Source organism: Heliangelus exortis, chromosome Z (assembly GCF_036169615.1).
Source record: "Heliangelus exortis chromosome Z, bHelExo1.hap1, whole genome shotgun sequence".
NCBI classification, from domain to species: Eukaryota; Metazoa; Chordata; class Aves; order Apodiformes; family Trochilidae; genus Heliangelus; species Heliangelus exortis.
In genome coordinates, this window is record NC_092454.1 from 72496250 (window position 1) to 72512823 (window position 16574).

Here is a 16574-nt window from a genome sequence, read left to right on the forward strand (position 1 = left end):
AGTTTATCAGCCAGATTGCAGCTGAAGATGAAAGATAATGTTCTCCAGGAAAAACAAAGAAACACCCTATGACCTCAAGCTGACAGTCCAGTCTACCTTAATTACAGCAAAGGCTGGAAAAAAACCAAAAACTCACTAAAATCCAGAACATTAGGATGAGACTCTGTAGCATGGCAAGCGCAAGCCTGACACGTCCAAACTCCTCTCGGAATTACACACCACTATTAGTGAAACACATTACTTTAACTAATTGCAGACAATTGAGCATTCATCATCCTCAGTTTATTACTACTGCAGTTTGGGGATGTGAAGCCACATCCCTCTCACACACATCCCATAACCTACATCAGGGCATGCCTGCACGGACCTCATCAAGGATCCAGAGCTGCCCTTTTCCCTGGGAGCCAAGTGACTAATACCTAAGCTTGGCTCTAAAGAAAGACACTTTTCATAATCACCCAACAATCTGCTAAGTGAAAACATATGGAGAGGCTTAGGTAAAGCCTGCCAGGGGTCTTTGCTGAATGGAAAACAGGTGCTCCAGTTCTGTGCCATGTAATACCCCATTTACTGCTAAGTCCAAAGGTTACAGGACTAATAGCTGCCTTGTGGTAATCAGGGAGAGCAGAGACACTGGCCATGGTCAAACATCTGGGGCATATTTTGCATTCTTGCAACATATGCTTCAGTTTCAATTAAAGTGAGACTTTGGCACGTGTATTAATCTTTCTGCTTTTATCGCATAAGAAGACCCATTTACCTGACTTTTATATTATACCATCTGAAAAAACAGGGGGATAATAAAAGCCAGAGGCCACTGCCACCTGGTCCTGCAAAATGTGCGTTTGTTTTCTCACAAAACTTCATTTTTGCACATAGATTTAAGAAAACACGTGCATGAATGAAAATAATGCAAAACCACACCCTCAAATTTTGAGACAAAAGATGCAAGAAAAGTAGCAATAGTGAACAGAGCATGCTTAGTGCACCAGAAAGCAAAAAACACCCTACCAGCTTCTAATCAAACAGCTCAGTCCTAACTACATGCTTACATTTTTACAGTTTAAGCCAGTGCCAAACAAACCCCAGTGGAAAAAGTTCTGAATGTGGCAGTCCATACAGGCTTATTTTAAAAAGTGTAATTTGCTTTTCCATTCAAGCAGCATATTCAATCACTGGGACTCAAAACGTTTGCATTAATGAAGACAGCTTTGAATTTATGAAAATCAACCTAAACACCTTCTGTACAGAGAGACATCTCTTAAATATTCAATAAAAGGGCTCGCTGAATGCACACACTAATGTCAGTGCTCACTTTTATTCAACCTTGGTAACTAGATCTAGAAAAAAATGTTTGAACTCCAGTGTCAGTTTGAGGAAGCTGAATATTAGATCACAACACTGAAACCTAGAGTGATATTTCTCTTTGGGTATGTTTTGCCCTTTATCTGTGAATCACCAGAGAGCTGTTGGGTTCTGTGTGTGGGGGGGGCTGACCCCCCATCCTCACCTTCCCTTTTTAAAGGAATTTGTTTAGCAATTTCAAAAAAAAAAAAAAATCTAAATGGGTAACTCTATGGGCTGGCTAAAACTACAAGCAGTCAAGCACTGTTCTTTGTGAGCTAATCACAGTGATTAAAATATCCAGGAGTACACACACTCCTGGGATGACACTTCTTTGCACCAGCTCTAATAATAAAGCAGGAAGGAACAGGAGAAAATGGCCTGAAATGGATGGCAGATCAGTGTTTATCAGAAAAAAAATGATGATTTGAAGCCAGCATGTTGAGCTAAAATACAAGCTCTCCACAGCTACAGGACTGACCTTTGCAATAAATCATATATTTTATTGCCAGAAGTGTATGCTCATATCATTTAGTGTTAAAAACTATCTCAAACGTGTTTTGTAAAAGAAGGTTCTGCTACCACAGTGTTTGCTGATTCTGAAATGATGTAGCTAACGATTTAAGTGATGTATAGAAGAATTCAACATAATAACTTTCTGTCACTTGTAAAATGTTTGAGCTGGCAATGGAACAAGGAAAGTACTCCTTTCTTTTTTTTTTTATCTTCTCTCAGATCTTGGGTGTTAGCTAACAGAAAAATAATCATTCAGGGGATTAACTAATCATGGTGAATTTTCTGACATTTCAAATGCTGCTGCCAGCATATGAATTCTTACAGTGGTATATAACTGTATATCTCAACTAAAAGCAAAGGTCAAGGGCATAAATTAAGATACACTGTTTTTCTCCTTAAAAAAAAAAAGAAAATTCATTGCTTTACTACAACAGAAGTGGGTGAACATCTGTGAAGGTCAAAATCATCTCTATTTTAATGCAGAGTTCTCATAAAATTATCTATTTTTTTTTTCCCCCCTCTTCTTTTCTTCCACAAATATCCCCTTCCTGACATGATAACACCAGCAACACCAGTGCTGCCTCCACTGCTCTCATCTCACACAAAGCTGTCCCACCAGCACCAGCCATTGGGGGCAAGGTCATTCTGATTTCTTTTCTCTGACTTTTTCCCCTCTCCCTGGGGGTTGGGGGGCAACCAACCCAAGCAGTCCCCTAGTTTGTGCTCAGTAAGATGTGGAAATGAGCAGCTATTTACTGTGGTTGCAAATCCTCAACCCAACTGAACCCCTTCTGCCCAAGCAGCTCCATGAGCAGCCACAGCATCCCGGGACACGATGCCAACTCCACATCCAGCTGATGCCTGCCAGCATTGTTATGAGTTAAATGTCATACAGACTGCAAACTACCTCAGACATTCTTCTGGCAAGCAATTCTTTTAAAATTACAGATGTCAATATCCCACCTTTAACCAGTATGGAGTTGCAATTTTTACACCATTTTTTTTTTTCCCTCCCCCCCTGAAGTACAGCCCTATTTTTTGATACTCAAGACAGGACAAATTTTTGTCCTTCAAACACAGTTGTCACTGCAGTTATCTTCACAAGAGCTATCAAGTTCCAGACAGGCTGAATTATTTTTGTTCCTGGCAGAAAAAATATTTGACCCAGCTCTGGACCAAGGGAAAAAAAAAAAAAAAGGATTTATAGTCCTCTATCCTTTCCTGCAACACACTGTAGCATTGTTAGGATGATAAACAGCTCTGTCCAATTTTCTGGACTAAAACACTTCAACTCCTTTTTTAACTGTCTGTAAAAACAGTGTCATGTCTAAATTCTCCCATCCCCAGATACCCATGTGCTAGGAAAGATAATTACCTTGTCATCTCTGTCATCCTCTTCTTCCTCGTCCTCTAGCATGTCCTCCACTACCTGCAGACAGAAACAGTAGTAGTTGTCATGATTTAAAAAGGAAGAGTTTTGTTCTGTCAACTCAAAACCTTTTGTAGATGAAAACTTTATTAACATCTGAAATAAATGCACAGAAGGAAAACAAGCACCTAGGAAAAACCCACCAGATCTAGAGATTCACATTTAGGAAAGTGGCACAGCTTTTACTGACCTACATGAGGGAATGATACACTGAAGCCCCTTTCTGCACAAAATGCTTGTTTGACAATTTAAGCATTTAAAAGGTAGTTCAAAATTCAAGGTACGTTTTTTTTTTTTTTTAACTAAAGGCATCCTTTGTCAGCTCCACTGGTGCCTGTGCAGCACACACCAAGGCTTGCTTTAAATTTATAGTTACCTACAGAAACCTGCAATGCTTTTCAATAGAAATTGCAGCATTCAACAAGAGATTGTGATGAACACAAAGCTGGGAATGAATTTGTACTAATCTCTTTACAATCTACAATAACCATATATACCATATGCTTTATCAGCATTAGCACTGTATTTCTTAATAGTGATTTTATACAATCTGTGCATCTAACTTTCTGCACATGCCTTGCTAGCTGCAGTTGCCACATGTCTGCATCTATGTATTTTTCATTCAGTCTAACACTATGGAATATACAAGAACATTCAATTCATTCTACAAATATTAATAATTGTTTATCACAGCATGGGCATGACAAGTACCACCATTAAATCTAGTTTACACAGAGATTAAAAGACTTTCTGAAGATGGTCAGTGGCAGATTCAGGCTTAAAACTCACAAACCCCTCTCTCATAACATTGCAATCAAGTCACCAGCCTGTGCTTCAGCAAAAATCTTCTGTTAGTGGAATAGAAATGAAGTTATAGCTCCTTATAAGCAGAAAATAATGTGGCTCTTCATATTATTATTTATATTTAAGTACTTGTTAGGATATAAGAACAGCCATAATGAAGGTCAGAAAAGATCCATCTAGCCCAGTGTCATATTATGGATGCAAAAAATGTATGCTATGCATCATAAAATATGCATGAAGAGGTCGGGAGAAGGAAAAACTCATTGATATGAAACATCAATATTTATTTTACAGGCTCGCCACCAACCAAAATAATATTTTGTCATATAGGTGGAGCTAGAATTTTAGTCTACTTGTCACTAAAGACAACACATTAAATTTATAGCTTTATAATAATTTCCCCAAACACAACTGCAAGGGTATTATCAAATCCAAACCCACATGCAAGAGCTAAAGGACTTCAACACTCCAAGATCCAAATTCAGGGAACAGAAGAACTTCAGAAAGAAAAGTGTGTTCAACAAGTGCCCTTCCCTGAGTTTGCTCAACTATCAAGAAGATCATGGCTAATCCTGTTACCTGGGCCCATGAAAAATTTAAACATTACACAGAGTTTAACATGCACAAAAAGTTGAGCACTCTGTACATGCAAGTCAACTGCACAGTGCAAAAAATGTCCAGTTTCACCTGCTCATCCTTGTTTGAGCCCAGTCCAGACACCTCTAACAAGAAGCCTGGGATTTGGGAGGAGGAAAAGCCTCTCTGTTTACCAGCTGCTTAGAATCAAAATAATATCTTCATTGATAATTTAGATGAAGGGATTGAGTCCACCATTAGCAAATTCACAGATGACACCAAGCTGGGGGGGAGTGTGGATCAGCTGGAAGGCAGGAGGGCTCTGCAGAGGGACCTGGACAGACTGGAGAGTTGGGCTGATCCCAACGGGATGAGGTTCAACATTCCAAGTGCCGGGTCCTGCACTTTGGCCACAAGAACCCCATGGGGAGCTCCAGGCTGGGCACAGAGTGGCAGAAAGGGACCTGGGAGTCTGGATTGCCAGGAAGCTGAAGAGGAGCCAGCAGTGTGCCCAGGTGGCCAAGAAGGCCAATGGCATCCTGGGCTGGCTCAGGAACAGCGTGGCCAGCAGGTCCAGGGAAGGGATTCTGCCCCTGTGCTCAGCCCTGGGGAGGCCACAGCTTGAGTCCTGTGTCCAGTTCTGGGCCCCTCAGCTCAGGAAGGAGATTGAGGTGCTGGAGCAGGTCCAGAGAAGAGCAAGGAGGCTGGGAAGGGATCCAGCAGAATTCCTGTGAGGAAGGGCTGAGGGAGCTGGGGGTGTTGAGGCTGGAGAAGAGGAGGCTCAGGGGAGACCTCATCACTCTCTCCAACTCCCTGAAAGGAGGTTGGAGCCAGGGGGAGGTCGGGCTCTGCTCCCAGGCAGGTATCAGTAAGACAAGAAGCCATGATCTTAAGAATTTTTTCCTAACATCCAACCTAAACCTCCCCTGGCAGAGCCGAGGCTCTGCCAGGGGAGGTTTAGGTTGGATATTAGGAAGAAATTCTTTGCAGAGAGGGTGATCAGACACTGGAATGGGCTGCCCAGGGAAGGGGTGGATTCTCCATCCCTGGAGATATTTCAAAAGAGCCTGGATGTGGCACTCAGTGCCATGGGCTGGGAACCACGGGGGGAGTGGAGCAAGGGTTGGACTTGATGAGCTCTGAGGTCCCTTCCAACCCAGCCCATTCTAGGATTCTGTGATTCTATGAAAAGAAAGAGTAGAAGCAATCAGTGAAGAGTGAACTTGTCTGAAGGCACGAGGAAGAAGCAGGACTCAAGCACTTAAGGGACAATTGCTCTTGAATTGTTTCCTGCACAGAACAATTTTAGCAGGAGGAGCCTGACTGACCACATCTGCAGAGGTATTTGTAAATGCCCCCTGCATCAATGGGCTGGTTTAAATCTTTAAAACAAAACAAAACCACCCTAAAACTTCTGATATGGATGGTTTCAGTGGCCGAATTCATGGAGCAGGTCCAGGATTACTGTAATAAAATGTGAAAATGGTGAACTGAGAAGCAAGGATGAAAACAAGCTGCTAAGAACTGCAGAGAGGTGGAAACCCTCTTAAATCAGTTTTGCCACACACATAAAAAAAGTCTGTAATTACATCATTAGGTGACTAAAGCCCAATCCATAAAACCCAAATCCATTGACTCTGAGACTGCCTACGCCTGAGCTGACTAAACTCACTAGGTTTCTTACTTTTCAACATTAATAATCCCCAGACATTTAAAGATCTCTTCTATGTATATCCAGAAATTCCTTGTGTTGACAAGACTGAACAGCAGAATGCCTACCTCAGATTAGCTGTAAAGTTAGCATGGAGAAAATCAGTTGAATTGGAAACCTCTAGAATTCTTCCAAATGGTGGCACCTCAAGGAAATCACTTCCACAACAATATCCATTCTAAATTATCTGAACAGTAATAATACTTCAGACTCACTTTTTTTTTTTTTTTTCTTTTTTCCCCCATCTAATGATCTCAAACTACCTTACAAGCTTCTATAGAGAGGAAAAATGTTAACTTGTTCAAAGTACACAAAAAGTCTTTTGAAATCTCTTGAAGCCCAGGTCTGAGCCCCGATTTCCAGCTCATCCATTCCATTTTTTTAATTCAAAAGCCACTGCCAGTCTATGCTCTTGTTCTAGGTTAGTCATATCATCAATTACATTAAGTTTTAGAGTACCGAATTGCCTGGAAAGGAAAACAGAATTCAATTACTGTAGTAAAATAAAACATAGTGAAAATATTCCTACGCCCAGGATGGACACATAATTCTTTAAAGTGTATGAAATTCAGCCTGTGCTTTCACTTTTCTTGGTAATAAAGAGAAGAGATAAAAGAAAACCCACTATGAATATTCAGGCAAGATGGAAACAAGAATACAATTTATTTAACCCAGAAAACAATTGTGTTCAGAACTTTGTCACAATTTAAAGTAAGTGAAGTAGATTCTTCATAATCTTATGATATATGAAGAATTGTTATGCTGAAGCCTTACAAAAACCCCTTATACTTAAGGACAGTCTATCCCTTCAGAACAAAGCAAGGCTGCTCAAGAGAGGCACAGTGAATCTGAGCAACAGATTTCAGTTTAACATTGTAGTAAGAACACTAAAAAAAAATAAAAAAAGCACAATGGAATTTTTTTTCTCCTTTGATTCTGCCATGTTGCTATTCAAATAAAGTGCACATGTGCTGCTTTGGTTTGAAGGAACACAGGAGTTATTCCTATCTCTGTGTCAAGCATTGTACCTGAGGGAGGTATGATGGGGGGGAGGAAGGAGATAGAGAAGGAGGGAGGACAGGAAAAAGCATGTGAAGATTAAAAGAAACATTAGAGTTATTTTATTAAAAGTTCTATGGCAAAAATCTTAGATTGCCCCTAGAATACTCACTCTAAATTATGCCTTCCAATACCTTGCTTGAAATCAAGTAGTATTAATCAAACAAAGGAAGGGCACTGGGGAAATCAGAAAGATCTAATGCAAGCAGTTAAAAGTGACATGACCTTCTGTAATGTCACTTGTCACAGACTTATATGCTGCATACTGGTAGAAGGTCTTGAAAGAACCTGTTTCTTGGTACTGTCCCTTGAATGTAATACTAATACAGATGACATTTTAAAAAACACACGTAGAGGGCCTCAAATGCAGCATGTCAGCAGCTGCATGGCCACACAGCAAGCAGGTGATGTTTAAATGCTGCAAAGCAAGACCCTTCCTGTGCCAAAATAAAAAAAACCAAACCTATAAAAAGCCTCATTAAGACCCCATTAATCAGGAAGAGGGTGCAGGCTGATTCTTGTGTGTTGCCATTGTTCCTGATCCATCCCCACCCTGTCTGAGGAACTCCAGCTATAAATATCTTAGGGCTGATAATCCATGGGAAAGGAGAGGAGTAGCATCTGCCAGGGTACCAACTGTGTCACAGCAGGTCACCAGGAGGACACAAGGACACTGGGTTTGACACCATGCCAAGGCAAACCCCAGTGTCTGTGGGATAAAACAGTATCCCCTGAGGAAGGTGGCCATTTGCTGCCACCTGCATTTAACCTAAAGATGCTCTATTGGCTAACAAACAGGATAAGATTTCTGAGAAAGTAATTAATTTTTACTTCTGTACTGTGGTTGGATTCCAGTGACTTACAGGCACGTAGAATCAAAACACCATGATTTCAGAGAACTTCACAACAACTCCTGAATCCAAAGACCCCATGAAAAGTTAACATCACTGCTAAAGAAAAGTCCTTAGGTTTTAGACATCAGAAAAATTCTTTAATTTGAGGATTGTGAGACACTGGCACAGGTTGCCCAAGGAAGCTGTGGCTGCCCCATCCCTGGCAGTGTTAAAGTCCAGGCTGGATGGGGCTTGGAGCAACCTGGGCTGGGGGAGGGGTCCCTGACCATGGCAGAGGGGTTGGAACAAGATGATCTTTAAGGTCCCTTCCAACCCAAACCCTTCTATGACTGCTTTTCTCTTAGTATCATCCTGACCTTTCTCAAATAAAATGTGCAAAGTCACCCTGTGAGATGTCCTCTGCTCTGAGTTCTTCGGCTGGTCCAGGAGAACCACCTGCACAGGAGATGCCTTCACATGTTGACAATACCTTCTCTGCAATAATAGGCAAAATAAAGGGAAAAAAACCCAAGCAGGACAGACACTGCCTTTCCAGATAATCCTGATGACTCCTGCCTAAATGCTTTTCTTTAGTGTGAGGAATTCCCCTAGATTAGTTTATATCTTATTAGATGCATTCTTTCAAACACTGATGGTTTCAAATGAAAAACTCTTTTTCGGTATCAATGGTGCCAAAATATCTGCAAAGGTTTGTGTTTGTATTTTCAGAGACTGGTATTAGCATTCATAATAAAAAAATGGAAAGAGGGAGTGAGATCTGACTACAAGTTAAACACATTTTAGATGTGCAATGTCTGTGGTCAGCATCGTACTGCACAGGAATGTGTGGATTTCATGTTAATTCCTATTAATTCCTAATTCCTACATAAACTGTACTCCATGTTTGTGTGCCCCTCAATTCAGGGTTTATGTTTAAATGTAATATGGAAGTGTGGGAAGCCTGGGGATTAAGAAGGGTGAAAAAAAACCACTTGGGATTTCTCTCTCAGGTCATTTCCAGGCGTCTCCAGGTACATCCCTGGCCAATGACCCCACTGCAGCAGCAGCTTTGTGGTCATTTTCCCAAAGTGGCATCTGCTTCCTACATGGGATTGTTGAGGAGAAACTTGGCAGGAGATACAGCTTAATTATAATTTCCACCTTTTTCATACCCCATTTATAAGGAAAATAAAAATCAAATTAACAGATTCTGATTTAAGGGTGTAGTACATCTGGAATACAACCAAACCTGATTTATATTAATAATGTTTTGACCTTGGGGTATTTCATCTGCAGTAATCATCAAGATAACTGAGCCACTAGATGTAATAATAATTAGTGTGATAAGCTTGCCAGTAAGGTTGAATATATTGATGTACAGAAGACAGCAGACTAAAAAGAAAAGCATTAGTACTGTACTGCTAGAATACTTCCTGATTTTTACAGAGACACTCAAATACAATTATTTCTTCTTACAGAATGCATTTTGTTAGCTCATTCTGGGAAGTGATCATGCTATTCAGTCTGATTCTTAATAGGAAATGAGACTTTAATATGGCTATCAGATGCTTTTTGATGCATGCTACTGATTACATGTAGTTCTCTACTGTCAACAACAGCATTTTTATCTGCAGTACAATAAATTTCTTGGCAATGTGCATGGGCAGTAAATACAGTTTATTATACAGGAACATGCAACCTTTTTCCTGCTGCCAGCTTTATGTGCCCTCAATGTTCAGTTGCCAATGTATTTAAAACTAAGTAATTTTTGACATTAAAATGGCACAAGTAGGAGGCCTTTTTTTCCCCCTATATTTCTTTCAGTACTCATTTATTTCAGCTCTTTCATGTATTTCCACAATGCAATGTGAACTGAATATTAGGGGTTTATTTGAAGTATGTCTCCATCTAAAGGCTTCAGTATGTACTGAATACTTGCAATGTCACATCTCTCTTAAAACATCTCAGTTTTAGCTCAGGAAATGAAAAAAAAAAAAAAAAAAAAGAGCTTCTTTGCTTGGCTAAGTACACAATGCTGGACTACTAAAACTAAGACACATTTTCCAAAATTTGTGAGCTATAATTCATGGGCAAAACCTCATAATAAACTCCCCTATTTACAATACAATGGGTCAGCACCAGATTTCACTGTTATTATTACTCCAGTTTTCAGATTCTAACAGGACACAGTATATTTTATTCAAATTTGGAGCTGACAAGCTTTTTGGTAGGAAAAAGCTGTGTTATTTTATATGAAAATGTAATATATATATTATATAAAGAGTTACATATATAATAGCATATAGTATATACATTATAGTATGTATATTATAAAACATGTTGTATATAATATTATATGTTGTTATATATTAGATATACACATATTATTATATTTTAGGGTTTTTTTTCCAGGTATTGATATGTTTTGGTAAAACATTAAAACTTCAGGACAACAACCAACTTCATAAAGTCTAGGCTGAATTAAAATACACTTGAGTAAAAGAAAACTAAAATGAAGATTAACAAAAATCTCACATGTATGGGAATTTTTCCTTGAATCTAGCCAGTTATTATATAATATTGATTATTTACAATAGCCACTGCAAACTGTCAAGTGAATCTTGCTGCCACGCACATCTTGATGCAAACTCAATCAAAAGATAAAAACCATTAAAACAATCTGAGAGAAATAAATGCCTCTATGTGCAGTGAACTTACATTTTATTTTAGATGCCCACAATACTGGGGGACGTACAGCCCAATAGCCACTTGCAGGGTTGGGTTACATTCTATTATTTTGCAGGAGAGAAATTCTTTCTGCCCAACTCACATCTTTGCACAGTGCAGTGTGTGACTGCTAAATTAGTGCATAATGCATTTAAAATATTTATAGTAGCAACATTTAGTTAAATAACCTTTATGTAAGATTTATGTTGATTTGTTCATTTCTCATTTAATGGCAAATTATGAAGAGCATGTTTCACAAAGATAATTCTCCATTTAAATTCAGCAGGCCATTAAATATTAAAATTATGTTTCTGATGCAATCTAGAGCAAATTTGTCCAGCTTCAGCGATTATTTGCACTCATAAAAATTAGTCTTGATTAATAAAATTTAAATGCTTGATTAATCTGACATTTTCATATTCCCTGTCTGATTTATTAAAAAAAAAAAAAAAAACCCACACAAAAAACCACACACAACAAAACTCAACAAAACACAACAAAACCCTGACCCAAAGTGGGGCACCATGGTGTGGGTTTTTTTTTTTTTTTTGTCCCTGACTCTGAGGATCATATAGAAAGAACAAACAGCTGCATGAAGACAGCTAATGGTTCTCAGCAGACTTTTTAATGTTCAGGCACGTGTTGCCTGTGGTCTGTTGTGCTCTGGTAGCACCAGGACTGAAGACACAGGCAGCTGATGACCTGTTTGCAAAAAGCCCTCCTCCTAACTTCGTTTTTATTGATGGTAACAAGCAGGGAGCAAGTTTGCCATGCTGCCTGGTTTGGGAAAAAAAAAAAAAAAAAGTGAGGCAAGGCTGCAGGTTTTTAAGAAAAGCTCATGGAGTTTGCTGTGCTGGCAGGGCTGGAGCAGAAACAGAATAAGGGACAATTTCTATTTCAAGGTGCAGAGGAGAACACGAGTCAGAGGCCAGCAAACAGAGAGCAAAATCCTCCCTGCGTGATGCTGGAAATCATTCTACAAAACCAGCCACGTTTCCCCTGACTTTTGGAGCTGACATGAGTCAGAGTGGTTCCACACACATTCTGTCCTGTGCCCAACTCTCCCTCCCATTCTGGAGACTTTGTGGCTGCTCCTGCTGCCACCAGACCAGAGAGAGGAAAAACTTCACAGGTAAACACAATAAAAATTAAGTCAAGATGTAATTGCCAACCTGGAAACACCCTTTGGTATCACCCTGTGCAAATGACATATTCCAGATGCTCTCTTGCTAGGACACAGGGACAATGATACTCATTTTTTGCCATAAATTCATCCTAAGAATTTCATCCTCAGCTAGGAATCACTGCTGGCTCCCTGGGAGAATATGACTTCTGGACTTCAAGCACAAAAAAAACCTCAGTACTACACAGAGAATGGTTCTGAAGCACTTGGTGTTTGTCCTGTGTTCCTCTGGAGACAAAACTCTTGGAAATAGTTTCAAAATGAGAACTTTATGGACTCAGCCTTCCACACTCCATCCCATTCCTCCTTTTGTTTTTCTTCATGTGACACTTTCCAGAAGAAACATGAAGGTAAATAAAAAAAATCTGAGTATTCATGCAATATTGGAGGACTACATAAAAAGTACCCACAGAAACTGGTTAAAAACTGCTTAAAATGAAAAGCTGCCTTCAACAGAAATTATTTTTCTTATAGTCTCAAAATTTCACCCTAACCCTGTGCAGCTCTAACTTTTAATAGAAAAATATCCTCTAGAAACAGAAGTCATCAAAGCTTATTTCACTAAAAATCTCCAGTGAAATTAAAAGATGCACTGTGCCATTTTATATCACTCTTGAAAGATTAATAATATGTGTATATTCTCTATTTTACAGACTCATAAGAATCTGTGTATGGCACATTGACTCCTAGCTGCTCACCATAATTTTCTATGCAATGACATGTGCAACTGGAAATTTCAAGAGGAAACTGGCTGTTTAATATTTCCTTAAAGGTTCTGAGTATTAACTATAAATGCAGGATGTGTACTGAAGTGATTAAACCTCTTCTCCACAGGGGTCTGGATGGCAGAGGAACATTCACAGGTAACTCCTGGAACGTGTGCTGTTCCATTAAATTTTAAATTGCTTTGGGAAAAAAACCCTAACAACTAATAGACCCAGAGGACAGAAATATTAGTGTCTTCAATCAGAATCAGAAAGTGGCAGAGGTTGGTAGGGACATCTTGAGATCTACACAAGCAGAGATCATCAAGCCCAACCCCCTACACAAGGAAGGTCCCTTCTTAGCAGGTTGCCCAGGACCGTGTTGAGGATGGTTGGATGTTGGATATCTATAGGGATGGAGACTTCCAAACCTCTCTGGGCAATCCCACCACATCTCTGTGATCATGCAAGCCTGTGGCTGCACATGGACCTCAGCTCCTGCTGTTTCCTGTGTTGTGCCCACTGATGCACAGGCACTGCAGGGAGAGAGCCCTTGGCATGGTGGTTTCTCAAAAAGGGTGAGTGTCAGGGTTTAACCCTGGCCTGGCAATTTAACAGAGTACCAGATGCTCTCTATTAATCTGTCTCTCCTCCCTGATAAAGAAAGGAGAGAGAAAAAGGGAGAGAGACTGATGGGTTGGAAACTGAACTACACAGCTGTAATGAAACAGGAATGATAAATAGGAAAAATTCCTAAATATATACAAATACACCAATATACAGGAAAATTGATCCCATGTTCCTTCCCCTTTTCTCCCCCAATAACTCTCCCATCCCCACTGAGGCTGCAGGGCAGCCCTGGGAAAGTCCAGGCTGGAATCCTGGGGTCAGCAGCAGTTGGGAGCTGGAGGCAGGAACACACAGATTCAGGCTGGGATGGATCAGGAGCACAGGCAGAGGAAGGGATGGAATCCTCCCAGGATGCTGAAGCAAAGAGGGAATGGGGGAAGAAAGGGAAGCAGGAAGGGCAGGAAGCTGGAAGCAGGAAATCTGGATTGGCCCTTGTGATCCCTCAAATTTCTCCTGAGTATGAGGTGTATGGGATGGAATCCTCTGTTTGGTCAATTCTGGCATCTCTCTTGTCTGTTCCTCCCCAAAGGAGGCTGCAGGTGGGACCTCTTTATTCCTTCTGGAGGGTAAAATGTTCCTCAGAGCTGAGCAGTGTCCTTGGCTCTGCACACCAGGCTCCAGCAGTAACTCTAAACATCAGTGGTATCAGTCCTAGAAGCAGACACTGACTGGGGAACTTGCTGTGAATTTCAGCAAGTGCAGCTGCTTACAGGAGACTGAGCTGAAAGCAAAAGTACAAGACAGAAAATCCCCTTTATCCTGGCCCAAACCAGGACAGTGTGAGAGCCTCTTCCAGAGTGAACTTTCCTCATGTGTTTATCTACACATGGGGCAGGCTGCCTCTACCTTCTCTGGTTGGTTTTGATGCCTCTCCTGCCCACCCTGCACCTTTTACTTTTGCCAGTTCAGACCATCACTTCCTCACCTGACTTTGGGCCACCACCACCTCCCTCCCCTCATTCCCAAGTTCTGCTCATGGGGCAGCCTTCTGGGAAAGAAGATTTTTTTCCCCCCCTTGGTGAGGTGGATCTTCCCTCTTCCTACCAGTCCTCACTCCTCAAGGAGGGTCCCACAAGATGTAAAAGCCAAGTCCCTGCTGCCAGTAAGTTGTGCAACTCATGGTTGACCTGCCAGTTCTGTCTCCTCCTCTTCCAGTCCTTCCTCTTCCTCTTCATCAAGAAAAAGACAACCTTGGCTCCCTGCTGCCACTTATTTTAGTCCAGGAAGAACAAGAACTTGCATTGCCACCTGAGCAGATCCAACGTGCCTGTTGCAGCAGTTCAGTGTTAGGGCCCAATGGCCACAAACTCTCATGGTTTGTGTAAAAAAAACTTTTGAGGAAAAAAAAAAAGTCAAATTGGTGGTTGTGCAAACCAGGCTCCACTTGCAGCACCATGGGCTCCAGCCACTCTGTCAATTGTTTCATCTCAGGGGAGAAGGGGACAAGAGCAGTGGGAGAGGGGGAATATTTTTAATCACTGTGAGGGATTATCTAACCACTCATGAAGTTAGACAGCTCCAGCAGACAGTGGGAACACAGCCTCAAGTAGAAAGGCTTGGGGAAAATAAAAAAAGAAAAAAAAAAAAGATATTTTTATTCACTAACTATATACTGTTCTAATAGAGAAAAAAAAATAAAAAAAGACCCCATATGTATAGCAGTGCTGCTGTTTTATCCATGCTTTGAAGGTGAGGAGTTTTGTTTTGTTTTGTTTTGTTTTTTCTTTTTTTTATGCAACATATTTGAAAACATCAAAATATTAAATACTTTCTTTAAAAGAGTGGTTAGAAGATTTAAACCTCAGCATACTTCATGTTAGTTTGGATGTTATCTAGAAGCCTTTCAGTTACTGCTGTGTGGGGTGAACTTTCCTGTTCCTCCACCTACTGCAAGGTGTGACTTGGGGTTCCCAGAGAGTCAAAGCAAGAGGCCCTCCTGTCCCCCAGAGGATATGAAAAAGTTGCTGGAAGAAAGAAAGACAAAAGGAAAAAAAAAAAAAAAAACCAAAAAATCCTGCCAAGAAAGGCAGGAAGATTTTCTCAGTTCTTTTCTTGTGTGTTTTGGTGGTTTAAGATGCAAGCAGCAGTGGTGCTAACAATAATTTAATGAGGTCAGATGTTCAGGAAGTGCAAGGACTCCTAGAGAAAGCAGCTGGGTAAGCTTCAGGCAAAGATGTTAAAGCAAAATTCAGAGGAAGGCATTGAGAATGCCATGTTAGTGATTTTTTTTCCCCTTGCTTAATACCAGGAGGACATATTTATTCTGTGATTTTTTTATAGCTGCCACATGACTCAGTGCCAGAAGTTCATTCATTTTAGATCAGTTCTGAATTCTCACAGACTCATTTAGAGAACTGTCCACTAAAGCTACATCAATCTACATCCTCCTCTTCCACCAACACCTAATGCAAAGGCTTGCATTTCATAAAACTGCAGTTTTCAGAATCACAACTAACCCTCATGTAAATGTATACAGGGAATCCAACTCTCCTCTTCCACATTTTTGCCATTTTCCAACTAAAACCACAATGATGATCCATCCATCCTACAAGGGGAGTTCAGCTGAATCCATGAAAGCAATAAGGCCCAATATTTTGCTTTACCTCTCTATCAGACTTTCCAACAGACCTAGTAAACCTAAAGTAAACCTCTAGTAGCCTTTAGTAAACCTCCAGTAACCTCTAGTAAACCTAACAGCAGACTTTTCTAACAGACTTTTCTAACTTTTCAACACATTAGTAAACACACCTGGGGCTTGCCCTTGCCCCAACTGCACTTTCAGTTCAAAAAAAGACTGGCACAAACATCTCATTAGGACTCAGAGTAAATGGCAAAATAATCCTACTCACACTTAAAAGAGAGCACAGGACCATCTTATAACCACAGATTCATGAAGGCTGGAAAGAACCCCTAAGATCAAGTCCAACCATCAACCCAACACCACCATGCCCCCTAAACCATGTCCTGAAGTGCCACATCCACATGTTTTTTGAACACCTCCAGGGATGGTGATTCCACCACTGTCCTGGGAAGCCTGGAAGGAATCCTGACCATTCCT

General features: G+C 40.6%; 1 protein-coding gene across 1 annotated transcript in view; it reads right to left on the reverse strand.

Moving 5' to 3' along the window:
* MCTP1 (multiple C2 and transmembrane domain containing 1) overlaps nucleotides 1-16574 on the reverse strand; it is a 288956-nt gene that overhangs the window by 39035 nt on the left and 233347 nt on the right. Inside the window, 1 exon segment of the mRNA XM_071729851.1 lies at nucleotides 3236-3289. Within this exon segment, the coding sequence (XP_071585952.1) occupies nucleotides 3236-3289 (54 nt within the window).